The 19,088-nt window shown below is 42.6% G+C and overlaps 1 protein-coding gene across 1 annotated transcript in view; it reads right to left on the minus strand.

Moving 5' to 3' along the window:
- The window catches only part of col24a1 (collagen type XXIV alpha 1 chain), a 142,594-nt gene that overhangs the window by 62,484 nt on the left and 61,022 nt on the right, over positions 1 to 19,088 (minus strand). The window contains exons 12-23 of the mRNA XM_079504922.1: positions 19,028 to 19,072; positions 17,123 to 17,176; positions 15,700 to 15,744; positions 8,175 to 8,228; positions 7,697 to 7,741; positions 6,787 to 6,840; positions 6,222 to 6,275; positions 5,234 to 5,287; positions 2,011 to 2,064; positions 1,782 to 1,835; positions 746 to 790; positions 520 to 573 (exon numbers count right to left, since the gene is read on the minus strand). Of these exons, the coding sequence (XP_079361048.1) occupies positions 520 to 573; positions 746 to 790; positions 1,782 to 1,835; positions 2,011 to 2,064; positions 5,234 to 5,287; positions 6,222 to 6,275; positions 6,787 to 6,840; positions 7,697 to 7,741; positions 8,175 to 8,228; positions 15,700 to 15,744; positions 17,123 to 17,176; positions 19,028 to 19,072 (612 nt within the window). The remainder of the gene's footprint in view (positions 1 to 519; positions 574 to 745; positions 791 to 1,781; positions 1,836 to 2,010; positions 2,065 to 5,233; positions 5,288 to 6,221; positions 6,276 to 6,786; positions 6,841 to 7,696; positions 7,742 to 8,174; positions 8,229 to 15,699; positions 15,745 to 17,122; positions 17,177 to 19,027; positions 19,073 to 19,088) is intronic.

Below are 19,088 nucleotides of genomic sequence, written 5' to 3' on the forward strand. Positions count from 1 at the left end.
CGTACACACATATGGAAGTGGGTTTTATATAATGTGTTACTTTCCGCTCTAGGTTGTTATTATGCATAATGACAGCCCAGAGAGAGTTCCTTGTCTTCGTTAATTAAGACACATGCAGAACATGTTTTGAACCTTATCCCACAACTGAAGCAGCTCAGTCACAACACACAAGGTCGCAGAACCATGCAGTGGGGTATAATCTAGGATCATAAAACTGCTATACATTGCGTAATGATGATGCCACTGTATTTGCGGTGGTTACAAGGCCCAATTACAGCCCATAAAGTGAGGTGAGGAACATGTCTGGCATTCTGCAGTTCGCTAAAGGGAAAACTGAGAATGCAGGCTCAAAGATCGAGCTCTAGAACAATAAAATTACCTGAAAGTCTGTGAGCAAGCTGCACTGATTAGACTGCGTGTCTACATATAAATGGAGGAATTCAGCCCCAGCTCAGTGGATATTTAATTGACTTTTGGTTAGGGAAAATATGAACATTTTATGAAAAATAAAAGTCTCACCTTAAGTCCGTCGGGGCCTGGTTCACCTATGTAACCTTTCCTTCCAGGTCTCCCCTGAAAAGAAACAGAAAAACACACACACAAACACACTGATCAAAGCCAAGCTATTTCTTTATCTTACCATATCGCTGCAACTTCCTGGCAAACACATTTTTTGTTTTACATACAAACTACCTGCAGCAGGCTGTGTATTAATCTATTCACACCTGGATGCATGGATACTCACAGTGGGGCCAGGAATTCCAGGTGGTCCGAGTGGTCCCTCATCACCCTGCATGAAAACATTATACTGTAGTTCAATCACCCAAAAAAACACAGAAATGCACACACGTGCACTCATACCAGCGCACACACCAAAGGACGCATGTACGCACACATACACACCCAGGTATAGTACACATGAAGAGTAAAGTTGTAGATCTGAAGCTGAAAACAGACTTCATGAAATAACTTGCTGTAATAGTCAGATGTAATCCAGATTACTGCTGGACAATTAGTAGTGAGTTGACATTAAAAAAAGCAGTTCTAGTTACTATGGATCTCCTATATACTGTATGAACACTGACCTCATCAAACCCTGGATAGCCATATCATTTCAGCACGTTTCAGCACGACCTCGCATTGTAGCATTGCATAATGCGATCCCTGATATTACATACTCCTTTCCTTCCTTTTCACGATTCCGGGGCTCTCTCTCTCTGGGGCGGACTATGCTGAAAGTTGTGTGTGTGTGTGTGTGTGTGTGTGTGTGTGTGTGTGTGCGTGCGTGCGTGCGTGCGTGCGTGCGTGCGTGCGTGCGTGCGTGCGTGCGTGCGTGCGTGCGTGCGTGCGTGCGTGCGTGCGTGCGTGCGTGTTTCAATGCAAGTGGGTTCTACACTAAATCAATGCAGTAACATTCAGTCCAATAGAATGGCGTTTGCTCAGCATTGTATGCCAGAGGCTTCTGTTTTTTTCTCTCTCCTTTTTTCCATAGCTGGAAAACTCTCAGCCTTGTTTTTATTAGCACCCAATGGTGAATCATGACTTCATTCAGCGGAACATGCCTGGAGAGTCTTCACAAAAGACAAATCCTCAATAGCATCTACACTCCCACAAATTAATTAGTGGGGTGAAAAAAAACTACGGTCACTTGCATGTGCAACGGCATGCTTTACGTTCGCCTCAGACAAATGAGCCAATGGAAAACCTATGCCGCAACCCATAGTTTCCACAGTAACAGTCTAGAAGACGTAAGGATCAAAGATGGAGCAGGGATATCTCACCTCTATGCCTTTTGGCCCTGATGGTCCCTGTGGTCCTCTGGCACCCTGCAGACCCTGGAAGACAAGAGCAAATGGATGCGTGCATCAACATACAGATGGACAAAGGGAACATTCAGAGCTAGTGAAAATAGTATATTATATACAATGCTTCACTGTAGCAAAACACAAGCCATACGTTTACACTGCTGGCACAGTGGTGACATTATGATATCATGTTATTTAGTGGTACCTTTGGTCCTGGTGGGCCGTTGGGTCCTGGTATTCCTATGTCCCCAGGAAAACCCTTAGAAAAACAACAGGAACAGAGGGGGTTGTTTCACCTGCCATGAGTCACACAACTGATTGGTTGAGTAAGTCTCCTCAGCTGTTGTCTGCATACATTATGGGAGAGCAGGGATCATATCGTTTTTGAAATGTAAAGATGAAGGTTGAAGTGGGTCAATCAGAGAATTCATCTTTTGCAAATTTGTATCTGACGCGTCTAGCCGTCTATAGCTGGGCTTATGAAGTACTGACATTGATGGATAGCTAGTACTGAAGGAATGGAAGCTGAACCCCACCATACACACCTGCCTTCACACAATGACTCATTGAAGAGTCTGGAAATGTTGTGTTGATATACTACTTTGTGCTGGTAGCCATCAAGCTTCACCACCAAGCCCCCGCACATTCTGTTCTGTTCTTGGATTAATGAGTCCTGCTTGGCTCTGGCATACATGTACATGGTACAGTATGTACATTAAGTACCATAACAGATGCCTGTTAAGAATTACTGAGCTATAAATGTATCATTGTTTATAGACTTTGTATATAATCATTATATTCACTGTTGATAGACTTACAGTATACTATCCTGATACGCTCTGTTGTAGGTCGGCTGACACTGTCCTGTCCTGTACATACAGTATGTCTCATATCTGTCAACAGCCTGTACGTAATACAGTATATCCATTCAGTCCATCCATCCAGTTGTATGTTCATATTTATCGGTGATAGATGAATGAATACTTTTACTTATAATTAAAAAGAATATAAATAATTCCAGTCAGACCAAGTGCAGTGATGGATGGATGGATCGATGGATGGATGGATGGATGGATGGATGGATGGATGGATGGATCTATCTATCTATTTCTATCCGTCCGTCCGTCCGTCCGTCCGTCCGTCCGTCCGTCCGTCCGTCCGTCCATCTGGTTAATGTGAGTTTAACATGTGCAATGGTATTCATTCATACAGGTCATCGTCAATAGAGTTTTTAGGTAGCAGAAATGAGAGGAAGTTGGGAGGCAAATGGAGAGAAAATTTATGACTGTTATATTTAGATCTCTGAATGGAATGTGGAGGATTTGGGACAGTGAGATTACTTCACTGCTACTGTATCTCCACATCCTCCACCTTGGCCTATAATGTCTTCAAATTCTGACAAATTATGGTAATTTAACACATTTGACCCCTGTTGTGCAGTAGCGTGTTGGTTATCTTTTCCATTCCCTTTTAGTAGCGATGTCATGATAGATAAGAGATTTAAAAAAGCACATTTATAGGGTTTCCATTTCTGCAAAGCAAGTCTGGGCAAAATGCTCTCTGAAGAGACAGTTTTAAGATATCATGTAGAAAGAAATATATAGCATTTTTTGTTTATATGTGTTCATTCTGGTGGTCCTACCTCACTGAAATTTAATTCACGTCATGTAAACTATAGTACCTACGCCTAAATAGAGAAGTGCAATTATTACATGCAAAAAAAAAGAATACCAAACCTGGACATGTACAATGGAAATATATGATTAGTGCTTCCATGTTGCTATATGCTAATTTAACTCCCCACATATCTTCCATATCTCTATAATGTCTTTGTGTGATCATAACCCTGTGTGGGAATACACCATTAAAAAGATCCCTTGATCTGACCCTGAGCCCCTGGTTTCTCTCTCACAGACGCACGCACGCACGCACGCACGCACGCACGCACGCACGCACGCACGCACGCACGCACGCACACACACACTCTATCTATCTATCTATCTCTCTCTCTCTAATAGGAGAGTAAAGATAGAGCAAACTGATTGTGCTTTATGGCTGTCTGTGTTTAGACTGGCTTGCTATCAATCTCTGTCACACACTTACGCATGAATAACTGTGTCCAGCTGAAGCTGTAACTAATGATCTCTTCTTCTTCTCTCTCTCTACGTTGTGAAACCCACCAGACAAGATATAACTTCTCTTCCTTCTCATTTATCCACCCACTCTCTGTTATCCACTCCACAGAAGATCTGATGACCCAGGAGCACAAATAGCTCATTTATATTTTGTTGTATGACTGTTTCACTTGCCAACAACGGTTACATTCAGCACTCAAAAGGTCATACAACAAAGTATAAATTGGCTTAAAAGACAGTGTAGAGGTATGTCACATACTGTGCAGTGCAACCTTCATCAATGAGGTATTTGACATTTACAAAGTGACCTAACGTTCAGCCTGCCAGTGGTAACGAACAGTGATTAAATGTGTCTTGAACTTGAGTTTTCAAGTTCACGTCGCTGACATCAGTTGAACCCTGAGGCCAAGTGCAACCTCTTTTAACTTCCCAGCAGTCTCTTGACTCAGAAACACCTCTGGCCGCAATTACTGAGCAACAAAGGTCCACACAGCTAAACTAAATGATCTACCAACTAAATGATCATGAATATTGTAAACATTGAACATTTGTATTTGCAAAAAAATCATTATGAAATTCAATGTTTTATATAAAAGGTTAAAAGCATAATGATTTGTATCATACTACTATCCATAATAATATATGTTTTATTCTAAAACAGACAGTTCCAGTTCTTGATTCTGACTGGCTGGGAACCATTGTAAAACACTCCATAAACACACAGCTGGACTGCACGTATCAGTATCACTGCATCAACATGTTTGCAATTTAGGTTTTCCTATGCCATGTAAGAGGCGCGCGGACCGCTCCTTTTCATCCTGTGTATGGACAAGATTTTACAGTCACAGGGACTACTTTCTTGTCGGGAAATTGTTATTAAAATCTGTTTTAATTGGGATATGATTTATGATACCTGACGAAGACCCATAAGGGGTCGAAACGTTGTCATCCTTTATCAAATAAAATTTCCAGTGGGAGCTACTCAACAGTGTGCGGACATTCTCTCCTTCTCTTGTACGTATCTTTTTGTTCAGCACCTGAAAGTTTTTTAGAGATGTGCGTACTTTCCTTTGGATTCCGTTTCTATGATTTTCATGTCACCATTTTTTGGTAACTGTTTGGTAAATCAATAAGCCACACAAGGTGGTGGTGTACCATGATAACAGCTAAGAGGGTTGGAAGCACTCTGCTCTGTGTCATGTTCCCTACCGTAGCCGTTCTGAAATGCACAGTAAACCACTGCCTCTTGTGGCTCATTGCTTTAATAAATTAGATTTGTGTTTCGTGTTTTACCTCAGGTCCCGGAGGACCAGGTGCTCCCTGTTGTCCCATCTCACCAAGTTTACCCTGTTGAAAATACAGAAAACAAATGAGAATCTAAATAAAACATGTCCTCCTTTTTCTCAAACGTTTTTCTACTTTTGGCATTCACCAAACGTCCTGATGAGTGTGGAAGAGATGTGGTGTGTTTTTTTTAAACTTGACAAAATAAAAGTGTTCTTTGTGCCTCAACACAATACCTCTCATTTGCTGTGAATTTTTGGTGGGGAATATTTGTGAAACATTTTATTTCCACACTCTGCACCCCAGTATTGGTTGGTTGGGAGGGGATCCGATTTGTATGCTTGCCTTGGTGTGACTGTACTAAAAAATATAGAGCCCTGCTCTCCGCTGGCCGCTGCGTGGCCCGCGCCGCGCTCATGGGACCGGACCTTAGTCTTCTTCAAAAATGATTAGTGGACTTTCAGCATTTCTAGTTGAAGACCCCTATTGAAGACACTATACAGCAGCCGCACAATCTAAATATCAAACTTTTTTCTTTCTTCCTTTTGTTTGTTTATTTATCCATTTTGCTTCTGATCTGATCTGATAATATCTTGTCCGGACAATATATTTTGAATGCATGGCCATTCCGGGGCTCCATAGTACTTTACTACTTGCTACCAAACAAAAGTTCTGCTTGGGGATGTTGAAGTTCCTTGTCCACACACTTTATATGAGGCCTGAAATAACCTGAAATGGTGTGAATGTGTCCAAATTGGTTTGGTTTGCGGGCTAACTGAAATAGAGTACAGATCTCATTGTGGAACGTGTTTACAACATTTTGTCAACAAATGCTGTCCATGCTCGGATATGCACACGCACGCACGCACGCACACACGCACGCACGCACGCACGCACGCACGCACGCACGCACGCACGCACGCACGCACATCTAGACTGGCACACATACGCACAAACATTAGTGCGCGGCTGCACTTAGAGACATAAACAGACATACCAGTGGGCCAGGTCTCCCACGAGGACCAGCAGGGCCAGGCAATCCAAGGGCACCCTGAGAACACAAGGAGAAACACTGAAGTGGACCACTACCTCCCTGGGAGGGTCTGGATGGACCACTACCTCCCTGGGAGGGTCTAGATGTGTGCATCTGTTTGGAGAAGTAAGCGCTTCCCAACCTTTTCTGAGTCAGGGCCCACTTGAAAATCTCACATCTCACCCATCTAACATGTAATGTTATAACGTTAAGTGGTCACTTAACTACATTACATGTTAGATGGGTGGGCCTCGTCAGATCAATTCAATCGTTTGTGTTCCGGTTATGATCAATGGAACCAAGATAATAGACATATTTAATGGTATTACAATGAAAACATTTTTGAAAACTTGAACACTTTTTATTTGCCTTTTTATATTAATGTCATATTATCAATACAATCTTAGTGCTTTGCCAATTATTTGGGAGGCCCACTTGCAATACCCTCAAGGACCATCAGTGGGCCCCTGCCCACAGGTTGGGGATCGCTGTGTAAGTCATTGTTTGTGTTTTTCAATAAAACACCTACCTTGTCCCCTTGGTACCCCATGTCTCCTGGTTCACCCCTTGGTCCCACTTCACCCTGAATTTCACAGCATCACACAGAGATATAACCCAACACTGTCCTGCCGCTGCCACAGTGATCACACAACACACTCAGAGAGGACAGACAGATGGACAGAAGATGACTACATACAGTATCATAACTAAAAACGATCTATCTATCCACGTAACTCAGGAACTACATACAGTATCATAACTGAAAACGATCTATCTATCCACGTAACTCAGGAACCGTTCGCCACACGGTTGTCCAGAACCGCCACAAAAGGCCTCTGCCCGGGCTCTGGACAGGGCCCCTGCCCATGATCCATATATGGAGCTGGCCTGTTCTGGCAGGCGCACGGTTCAGGTAGATACAGTTCATAGAAAAGAATACGTCCAGCACTCACGTTATATCCAATAGGATTCTTGTTTATTTTTCAATTTCCCCCCGCAGCAAGCAACATACGGATGCCCAAATGTCTGTGGCTATAACGTGAGTGCTGGTATTCTTTTCTATGAACTTCCATCACAACACTTCATATTTGGGCATGTCTGACACAGAACTCCATATTATAGGAATAAAGGGACACAGAAATCTCCATATATGGGCATAAAAGGGACACAGACAGATGGGTGGGACGGGTACTCTGACACGGATACAACGGGTTTTGCATAGCCGGGTGGGGCATGGATCTCCAAGTTCTATCGTTACCGACTCGGTGCTCCACAGCCGGGCACCGGTCTAGTGTACTTCAATGATAACATTATCCACAAATATCTCCCGACTCCACTGACTCACTCTGGTGACTCATAACACCCTCCACTCATCCACCAACTGGTCTAGGGACACATTACATACAGATACACTACAATAATAGAAATATTTAGATCACCTTATCACCTTTCAATCCAGGCAGGCCGGCTCGTCCAGTCGGGCCCTATCACGGAGAGGAAGGGAGGCAGGAAGGAGAGAGAGAGAGAGACAGAGACAGAGATAGAGATAGAGAGAGATACTCTCAGTATCCATTCATCATGTTGAATGGGAGCCAGACAGCGGAGATAAGTCATATGGGGAAACGCTAATCTGTTGAACATTTTGTCAGGAATCTATCAATAAATTCCAGGAATCTGTCCTTTGCTTATCTCGCGAACCACTCATCCGATTGACTTAATAATAATAATAATAATAATGAATTGCTGAGGACGCAAGGAAAGGAAATGCAGTGTCGGAGTGTCAAGTCCATTGGGTGAGTGAGAATAGAAGTTCTCTGGCCCACTCTATACCCAGAACGGCAGCATTTATTATTACTAATTTATTGCACCCTGGCGGCCCCCACTTTGAAAAGCTTTGGTCCAGTCTGTCCAGCTTACCTGAGGTCCCACCATGCCAGTTAGTCCTCGCAGTCCCTCAGGCCCTGGGTCACCCTGTGGAGAGATGGAGGCCCAGAGTGAGATATTGACACGTACACACATTGATTTTACAATATAAATGTGGGTCTCAGAGATAGAAATGCCATTAAATGGGGGTCCGTAGACCAAAAACTGGATCATCACCTAGATCTGCATATATGGAGCCAGCCAGCAACTCTACATCTGACCTCAAACCTCAAACCCTTAGATCTCCATATATGAAGCTGACCTGTTCTGACAATCCATATGTTGATCCTTTCCCACCCGTCCTTCCTGTTCTGACATTCCATGTGTTGATCTGACCTCATCAAACCCTGTACACTCAAGACACGCTCCATATATGGCCAGTACAGAATTTGTTCCATCCATATGTTAATCTGACGCCCCCCCCCACCCATGCCCGCCCAGCAGTCTGCCATCTGCCGTCACCCAGGCGGATGCATGCACATGACCTCACCCTTTGGGACGAGGTTGCTTGTCGCCTTCAGGGTGTGTGTGCGTGCGTGCGTGCGTGCGTGCGTGCGTGCGTGCGTGCGTGCGTGTTCTGAATGACCTTTGCCTACAACTCCACAACATTTCCATATGGCTAACATTTCTCCAGTAAGAAGTCAGTCTTGTGCAGACTGTGGTTAATATTCTAGTAAGGAGGGTTGGCAGCCCGCATTCCTTTTTTTCTCTCTTTTCTTGAATGACATCGGAAAGAAGAGCACATAAAAGAAGATACAAAGAAGGTTCTGGGAGCATTAATTTTTTGGCCAGCAGCATTAACCACTATGCTAAAGCAACACAATACGTTGAACAGATATACATACATACAGAAGACATGCTGGACCACCACACTTACATACAGTATAAGAGAGGGACTGTGAAAGTGTTTCCTTATCTGATGACCTCATCATTCAGAATGGCCTTTCGAGGTCTGCAGAGGGCCTGTGATTGCTTCCCCCGTGCAGCTGTGTAGTGTAGTGTGTACAACAACTATTTCTATCTTGATGATCAATATCTTCTTCAGTCTGGCCGAAGAAAGAGGCAAGAAAAATGCAAGTGCAGAATTGCAGCTTAATGTGATGTCATGCAGGACATGTGGCTTGAAGGAACAGTCCATCTGGACCCTGTAATACCAGTGTTTGATGCAGAGGCCCCGCTGGCTAATGGTGGGATGGACACAGTTCACACGCACTTCATAGAAGCGACTTTCAGATAATGGCACATAGGAAAACAACAATGTACACACATTTCTGTGTTCTTCAAAACGGGCTAGGTAGGCCAGCATCCCACACACACAGGGCCTGCTTTCAAACTGGTGACTAGATGCACCCTAACATAGTGGTTGAGGATCATTTTGCCAAACCAATGATTATGGACTCGACGAAAACCACATTGGAGCATTCCAACATCTAGTTTTAACCCAAACACTGGAGCAGTCTCAGAAAATCAAATAAAACCTAAAAAGCCATGGTGCCCAGAGTATCATATACTTGACACGTTACACACGCCAGGTCTAAGGAATGTCCACAATTAAATTATATGATACCAGACCTCATTGCAGTGTGGGAAAAATGTGACACTTGGATTCTGGTGCAAAGCATGTGCCACTAAAAGTGGCACATGCCACTATGAAATAAAATGCAAATAAAACTTAAAACAGCTATTTTGGTGTTCACCTAAACATTTATTTTGTCATACACACAGTGAGGGATATGTTTCTGTCTGGCTCTCACACTGTTGAGTCATACATTGGCAAGGACTTCAAGTGCATACCAGAGCGAACACTTGCAGCTTTGTTGCTGCTCTTCTAGGGCACTAGGGCTGTAGTTCTAACATTGTGCAAAGGGATCGAATGAGTTTCACTGGAACCAGAAGCGTGTGAATAACACTGTACTGATACTGCAAAACACTGTATTGATTATATCAAATTTAATTTCTAAGAATAATGATCAGAATTCAAGTAGGAATTTAAATCAAATGCCATAGGCATAATTTGATACTATAATAATTTCACTTCTGTACAGTAGGTCCTTAAAATGTTCAGAAAGGTTTACTTCAACGATGTCATCTGGATAAGACCATATGACACTTCCTTGTTTCTAAGCTGCTACCCTCATAGTGGCTGTGACATATGGTTGCCTAGTGTGAACACAGCATTGTGTAAATTGTTTAATAATACACGGTCACCTAACCCATCATTGCAGGCAGCGAAATTCTTGTATTTAGGCATCACTGTCCAACACTTTTGAGGTATTTTGTGTGAACTTATTTGTCCTTGTTGAATTCCTTGTTATTCTCAGCTATAAATCCTGGCACTCGATGAAAACGGCTCAGAAATATGACAACCACTACCTTCTAATTGTTCTGGTATGGTTTAACCAAAGTAACGCAAGACAAAGTAAAGTGTCACATATCAACCAGACTCAATCCATCATAAAGGAGAATGATTATCATTTGGATCTACCAACAATACTGATGCAGTTTTCCAGTGCTCTACTCATAATGCTCTCCAGAAATAGGTCATGATACATTCAAGTGCTACAGTGGAAATATAAACAATCAAAAGGAAAACAGCTGAGGAGAGGAGAGAGAGAGAGAGAGAGAGAGAGAGAGAGAGAGAGAGAGAGAGAGATACAGGCTGATGTCTTTCTCCTTCCAGCAAAGCCACCAGATTTATACCTGGTTGTGCAGTGTCACACAAGTGTCGATGTGCAAGCTCACAAGTTACGTACAGTATCTGAGTGCGACGCCATGTGAGCTTGTATGCTATTTTCAGTGTACGACACTGGTGAGAAGGTAAGTATAAATCAGGCTTACGGAGATGGTGCTCCGGTATGTACAGACATATGAATCCATTTTCAGCGTGACCAACTCTGTCCTATGTTTGTGTCACACTGTCCCCTCACTCCAGACATGGAGTGTGCTCTGGCTCAGTGAGAAATAGCCAGGGATGACCATATGATAAAAGGACTAGAAAGTAGCTAATTCTAGATATCCTTCATAAATATTTAGTAGTTGGTGGTAAGGTTATAATAGTTAACTAAAACTAACTAAAACTAGAATTTAAAAAACATTTTAGTTTAACTGAAACTAAATAAAAAATAAAAATAAATACAAAAACGATAACTTAACTGAAACTGTATTGTGTGTTCACAAAACTAACTGAAATTATAGACAAAATACCCGTTTTTATCAACATTTATATGCCTTTCGGATATTTATATTATTATTATTTATATTTAATTAATTTGATTAATTCCCCCATTTCTCGCTTGTTTACATTCTGCACCATTCTAGTGTCTGCCTGAAACTGACTGCACGTTACTTGGAAAAATAGCAAAAGTTGGAAGAAAGAGACACAGTTAATATGGATGGGATTACTTTGAATATGACAGCGAGAGAGACGCAAGCAAGTGCCTTGTGGAAAAGGATAATCATAAATTTGCGGAGCACGTCTGAAGGGTAAGGATCGAGCATTTGTGGAATGAGCAACACAGCTAAACGTGTGGGTAGCGCCTCCAAACATTTTTAGACTTTATTTATTTTACACTCAGTGTTAGGGAACTCAGTAGCGACTCTGGAAGGTCCATATGCAGCCACAACAGCTTGGTATGGCATGAGGCAGTATCTCTCTCACAGGCAAGACAGAACTTGTCATCACTAAAGGCAATGTCAATGCAGTGAGATTCTGGAGCCAGTGGCGATCCCATATCTTCAGAATCTGGGACCTAACGCCATCCTCCAGGATGACAATGCTCGAGTGTAAAAATGGTGTTGATTTATTCCTTATTACTGTGGGAGAGTGCAATAATCCAATCCACTAAGCAACTCAAAGCAAGGGTTTAATACCAACCATTTGCCATTTTGGAACATTTTGTGGGGGCGCTACACAAATGTTTAGCAGTGATGTCAATCCACGAATGCCTGATCCTTACAATCTATACCTCGTTGAACAGGTGACAACGATCAATGATTCAAATTATATAAAACATCATACCAATTGGTATTATCAAAGTGGAGAAATAATGGACCAAAGTTAAGTTTACGAATTTTATTGCTGAGTTTATATTTTTAAATTGTATCTTTTTTGAGTCACAATAGTCTGATCTTTTTTCATCCTATACCTAAACTATAACTAAACTAAAACTAAACTAAACTAAAACTAAGCATTTTCACCAAAATAAAAACTAAATAAAAACTAGCAAACCCGTTCTAAAACGAACTAAAACCCTGCCACGGTACAACAACACAGTAAAAGAAAACAGCAGAAAGATATTAAACACAGTGGAAGATGAAAGTTTTGAACTAAAGCAGTCATCATATTTGACATTCCACTGTGTGTGTGTGTGTGTGTGTGTGTGTGCGTGCGTGCGTGCGTGCGTGCGTGCGTGCGTGCGTGCCTGTGTGCATTTCTGCACCGATGTGTGCATGTGTGAGTGCGTGCACATCATATACAGTAGGACATGCCATTCATTCATGTGTGCAGGCTATGTGTACATCTGCTGCTTGTCTCTGTCACATCCTCTCCTGTCCACAGTGAACAGAATGATTGGTAGACATCAAACGGAGATCTGAAGACCTGGGGGTTAACTCTACAGACTGCAATTCATGTGCACTTCATTATTTTTGATAGCTCCTTCTTTAGTGACTATTATTGTCTTCAATGGGTTTCATAAGCAGCTCTTTCAGTCACACACAGAACAAGGCACTAAAATCACACGGGTGTCCATAGTCTCTCGAGACTGACGGATGCCAATGAGTAGTCTCGCGTATTCCACAACCTCCGAATGCTATAGAGTCTGGAACTACACCTACTCCAGAAATCCAATTAAGGAAGCTGCTATATCCGTTCACGAAAATATATTTCAAAATATCTTTAGAACTTATTTTTTTATTTCCTTAAATCTATCGATATTAGGTGAAATGTGCGTGACTGTAAAGACGAAACAGAAGTGGGGAGGAGGCTCCACTTTATATTTTACTCATGATAGAACTTCCATTGCTCCAGACTGTATGATGGAAGAAATTGCAAGAGGCAACAGTCTGGCAACGCGAGACTACCACGTTAGGGACGTCAGGGACGTTGTACAAAGTCCAAAGGATTGACAAATCATAATGAAACAAGATGGGGTCTACTAACACTGTGACCTCCGTTTGAATCTCGGCATATTCAACACTGGGATGCCATTTTGCGTCACAGTCATGTATGACAGTGATACGTCATGCCTGACGTATCACTAATATTTACTTGCAAGTATGGAGTATGAAACATAATTACGTGGAAAATTATGTTCCTTTGTCCATTGACAGCATGCACAAGAAAATAGGTGATGACTGATGATCATGATTGTGTAAGTCGTTTTCTAAAATCATTATAAAGGGCCTCTAAACAGCAGAGCGAGGGCCTCTAAACAGCAGAGCAAGGTAAATTCAATTCCATACATAGGGGGCGCCACAAATGCTACAGATGTCACTGTTGCAGAAATGCAGAGGTTATTTCTCCACCAAATTAGGTACAAATGAGCAAGGTTTTTATTCCATACTGTTTGACTGTAATTGCCTTCAACTTAGTAGGCCTATTTCTTACAAAAACACTATCATTCATTAACGCAACAGCCAATAAACTCTAAATTGTAATCGCATTTTGAGACCCAGCAGATTGCACCTCCCAAAGCACATTCACTTCTGCCCAAAGAGGTACAAATTTGAAAAATAGAAACGCTATTTCACCCGCAGCTTCCTCGGCTTTGCGTCCTGCCTGCTGCAACCCACGACAGACACTGCCCTGGGTCGGCTAGGCCAGGGGTTCTCAACGTTTTTGGCCGGGGACCCCCGGAAATGCTTTGACAATGTCTCGGGACCCCCGCCCCGCCCCCTCCCGACCACCAATATAAATTGACTGCTACAATAACCTTAATAATAGAGACAATACACCATAAATAAATACTGAAACCCATGCCCAGCGAAGACCAAAACGTTTCTAATTTCATGAGTGCGGATGCTCCTTTTTTCCCCTCCAATTTTATTCTAAGCCTTTTATCATTCATCTCTGTGTGTCTCTGCAGCTGACTTATGGTTTTAGAAGATGGCTTAGTTTTTATGATGCATAAAATATACATAATCTACCCTTGGCATTCTACCTGGCACAAGTCTGAACAGTTGGTGACAGCATGCGCTACAACTTGGTAAAGAATATACTACTGCCATGAAAAACAAATGGGTCTGGCTTAAGCCCTGCACACAGTATGTCCAAGAAGCTTTGGCAGCCTGTTTATTCCCATTCATCAGGCGTGGAGGAGCATCATTCCTAACCATGCATCATCGAAAACCCTAATCTAACCAACAGCAGAGAATCTGAAGCAGACAGACTGAGAGGAATGGACAGACAGGCAGACAGACAGACAAAGGGGCAGGAAGGGAGATGGACACCAATCAGACAGATCGCAACCAGGTAGACAAATACAGGGAGGTGTACGGACAGGTGGGCAAAAAAAGGTTGACATGAGATGAAAAACCATGAGATTAAAAACCATCTAAGTCCATAATAATTATCCATAATGTATCAATAATAAGTAAGGGGTCAGGGGGGTCAGGACACATATAGGCCTTTTCGCGGAGAGGTCAGAATAAATTATGGACCTAAATGGTTCTTTGTCTCAACTGCTCAGTGATGTGCATTGGCTTGAATGTTACCAATCATTTGTATCAGTTACTTAAAGATTGCGACATCTCATTATACTATTAATTGCTTACATTTTTATCCCACGATTTTGCAACCCATTTTTTCACCCAGTGTCAATTATCTAATGTAATCCTGGGCGCAACACTTCCTCTGCCAACCTGGGGGGGCAGCGGGCTGACCTATGCTTCCTTCTATGCATGAGGAGTCCAAGCTGCTTCTTTTCACCTGACAGGGGAGAGTTTCCCCGGGCCGGACGTAGCGCGTGGAAGGAATACGTTATTCCGACCAGTTCCTTTCCCCTCCATCAGGCTGGCCAGGGGGAGGTAGTTTAGAGACCAGGATTACTGCATATTTTTGTGAGGGTACCTACCCTAGGGGACACGGACATGCAAACTCCACACAGGGAGGCCCTTTCGCCAACCCCGCCTCGGGTATGGGCATGGCGGGGGAGGGAGCACGCCCCCAGCGCCCACAGCATCCCCAGCAGGAATCGAACCCAGGACCTTCTAGCTGTGAGGCGACAGCACTACCGACTGTTCCACCGTGCCCCCCTTCTCATTACACTTTTAAACCCATCTTAGAGTTCAAAGCCTCCAAGTGTCAACATCAAACTTTGCCAGTTCTGTAGGAGCCAGGAACTATGGATTAATATGCATGGTGCTATTATGATATGCACTGCACCATGAGATTGGGCGAAATGTCAAAGTTACATCTGCAATGTATGACATCAAATACACCAAAGACTTCAATGAGCAATTGAGCCTCTTTCAGCACGCCATTTATTACAATTATTTATGAGAAATGATTGATACTCACCCTCAGACCAGGGAAACCACCAATGCCAGTCCCACCAGCAGGCCCCTGTGAAACATCACAGCAACATCCTAAGTACACAGGGCAGGACACTTAAAGTAGCCTACAGCAAGCATTCCCCTCGCTAATGCTTCTACACACTGAAAGAATCTATAATAGACATATGAAAAATTAATTTCCTATTTGCATGGCACAGAGCTAGTCAATAAATCCCAGTAACTGTCATTTGCAAGGCCTCACCTCATGAAAGCCGAATTGACTACATACTACTGATGCAGCAGTGCAGCATGAATTTCAGGGTCTAATGCAAAATATGCTTTCAATCACTTTATTTTGCAAGCAGCAATCCTAGAATATTTCACTGTTACTGATCAAACAGAATCCAAAACCTGACACGACGTCTATAACAGCATACTGTACTTTACTGGCCAATAAAGATTGCTAGACTGACTAAACTCTGTCCAAGTATGTCATCCTAATATTAATATATTACGTATTGTTTCAGCACCGGTTTCAAAATGTTACAGAACTCTTCGAGCAAGTGTGGAAAAAGCGAGGACATGGCTGAGAAGAGAGAGAGAGAGAGAGAGAGAGAGAGAGAGAGAGAGAGAGAGAGAGAGAGAGAGAGAGAGAGAGAGAGCATTATCAAGAGTGTTAGACATAGACACAAAGACAGAAAGTGTTCTGAGTTTGGTACAGATGTGCCATGTGTGTTCTCTCCATTTCCCTGAAGTATTTTGGCTGGCATACCGTACAAGGTTCTATCATAGCACGGTGCACATATGCACCTCATTTACATTAGGGGTTTCCTCTAGTAATTGGCAGTGACACCGCGCTTAAAAGTGTGGAGAATAATCTTAGTCAGAGAATAGTATCAGAATAATGTCAAATCTGGGAAGACATTTCTTACCAAGAATGTTCTTCACCAATGTGTTTGTAAAGGTGTCTACTAACATACCCCACATTGGTTTCATTATGCTTTAAGTAGCATGTGACGTGTCAAACTAGGGGGTTTTCATGATTCTGAATCCATTCCAAGCATACATTTTGCACGAAAAACACTCCTTGGGCTAAAAACGGCCATAGCCGTCATCACAAATGTGATCAGGTCAGCACAAATATGATGAGGTCAGCACATTTTGGGCACATTTGGGCAAGTGGCTAGGCCGAATATATGCTATGTGCAGTCTCCTTGATGGAAGAAGAGAGGACACATGACAGTGAAAGAAAAGGGGAAAGGAGCAGAAGTAGGACTGTAGAGCGCGGCTATTTTCAAATAGCCGGTATATATTGTTAAAGTGGTCATAGATGCTATATTAACTCCCCACTTAAGAATTAAGACCCCACCTTGAAAACCCCTGGCGTAGAGGGGGGATTAGAAAGGCGAGGAAGGTGAAGAAGAAGCTGAGGACCATTTTGTTCTTACCTCATTGCCGTCAGGACCGGCTGGCCCCCTCTCTCCAGCAGCACCAACAACCCCCTTTGGAGAACACAAATGACATACTCTTTAAGTAAACATATATCTGGTTTGTGGGATTGACTGGAACTAGCCAATATGTTATCTTTTAATACAGTGTACAATACAATCTTGTGTTGTTCAAAACAGTCAGTCATGAGTAGTAAAACTCCTGTTTTCATAAATTCACAGATTGTTTTTAGTAATACTGTACATGATCATGACACTAGACTAGAGGTTCCAGTAATGGGCAGTTTGTGTTACCTCGCCCAAAATAAAAAAATCTAAAGAGATCATTTATTTATAGATCATTGTCACTTTGGAATAACCTGCCTCAAAACCTCTGTTTCATTTACAGTAAATTAACGTTTAAAAAGAATCTAAAATTCCATTTCATCCAACTCAGTAGCTTCTTTCACAGAGTTTAGAGTGCTAACATTCACAGCCACCGAAACTAATATACTGTAGCTTAAGACAGCCCAGTCTTGAAATAACAAACATGTAGAGTTACAGAATGAGCATGCTGGATTTGAAAATAAGATGTTTTAGGTGATGTGATTGGGAATTTGGGACATCCTGGGAGGAATAAAGTTGAGACGATGTGGTAATCACATGCAAAACTACTCTTTCATGGCTGTAGGGAGACAGATTTGAACTGCATACATAGCTATTATTATTAGGGCATCACTATTATTAGCGAATGCCTCCTGGCAACATGCTGGGGAGCCAATAGAGGTCTAAGCGTGTGAGATTAAAGATCATCCAGCTTTACAGACACTAGGCCTTCTGCAGACTTGGCATCTTTAACACAGCTAGAGTCCCTGACATTTGTTTTGAAAAGGTTTTAAACTCTCAAAACGGGCCCACACTTGATACTTCCATCTGTCTATGTCAGAGTCACGAGAGAGACACACACACACAAACACACACACACACACACACACACACACACACACACACACACACACACACACACACACACACACACACACACACACACACACACACACACACACACACACACACACACACACACGTCCACAGTTAACAGTTTTTGTATTGAGTTGTGCTTGAAATGAATCAATCAATCAATCAATCAATCAATCAGCACATGAGAGCAGTGCAAATAATGGAATGTTAATGTGATGGATTGTCTGTTGAGGTTTGAGCTTGGGGACATGACGACAGATGGTTTTGGAGTGCATACAGATTGGATACGTTTGTTCTTACTTGACATGGTTAAGAAACAAGGGGAGCAGTACAGTATGAGTTGGATGTTTGTAGAGCAGCAGTAGAAGGTGGGTGGCAACAGGAAGTTCTTTGAAAATGCGGATGACAAAGAGTCCTCGCTGGCAGCGTTTAGAGATAACAGTGGGGATGGCTCACATCTCTAATGTGTTCAGTCGCATGCTGTCCACAACTTTTTGGATCCTCTGGAAGAGTTACATATAATATTGTCTTTGCTCCGTCAGTAATGTTTGACTCCTGGCACCACATGCTGTTGTATTAGCACATTTGCAGCGCACACAGCATACAGATGAGGCTCTCTTTGATGTCCCGGGGGCTTCCTGTGTGTAAAGTATTACTTTTCTTTTTAAGAGAACCTTATGTACACGTTTATGTGTTGCATAACACGCTCTGACGAGTTTGTCCTTCCCTGTTCGGTCATGTGCATAACTGATGCACTCCAGATGAGCACAAATGGGCAATCACACCTGCAACTTCCCCCTCCCCCAACCCACCATAGAAAATTACTCTCCGACCACAAATTGGACCAGAGTTATTAGATAGTTAGTTAATAGATGCTGACGACATATTGTATGCCTATTCTGTGTTGGAAGACCTCAACTTTCAATGTGATGACAATAGTATTACCTGTCTTCCTTTGTGACCAGGCTTTCCGACAGGACCAGGAATGCCCTAGGAAAGGAACCAA

Source organism: Electrona antarctica (genome assembly GCF_951216825.1).
Source record: "Electrona antarctica genome assembly, chromosome: 7".
In the NCBI taxonomy this organism is placed as follows: Eukaryota; Metazoa; Chordata; class Actinopteri; order Myctophiformes; family Myctophidae; genus Electrona; species Electrona antarctica.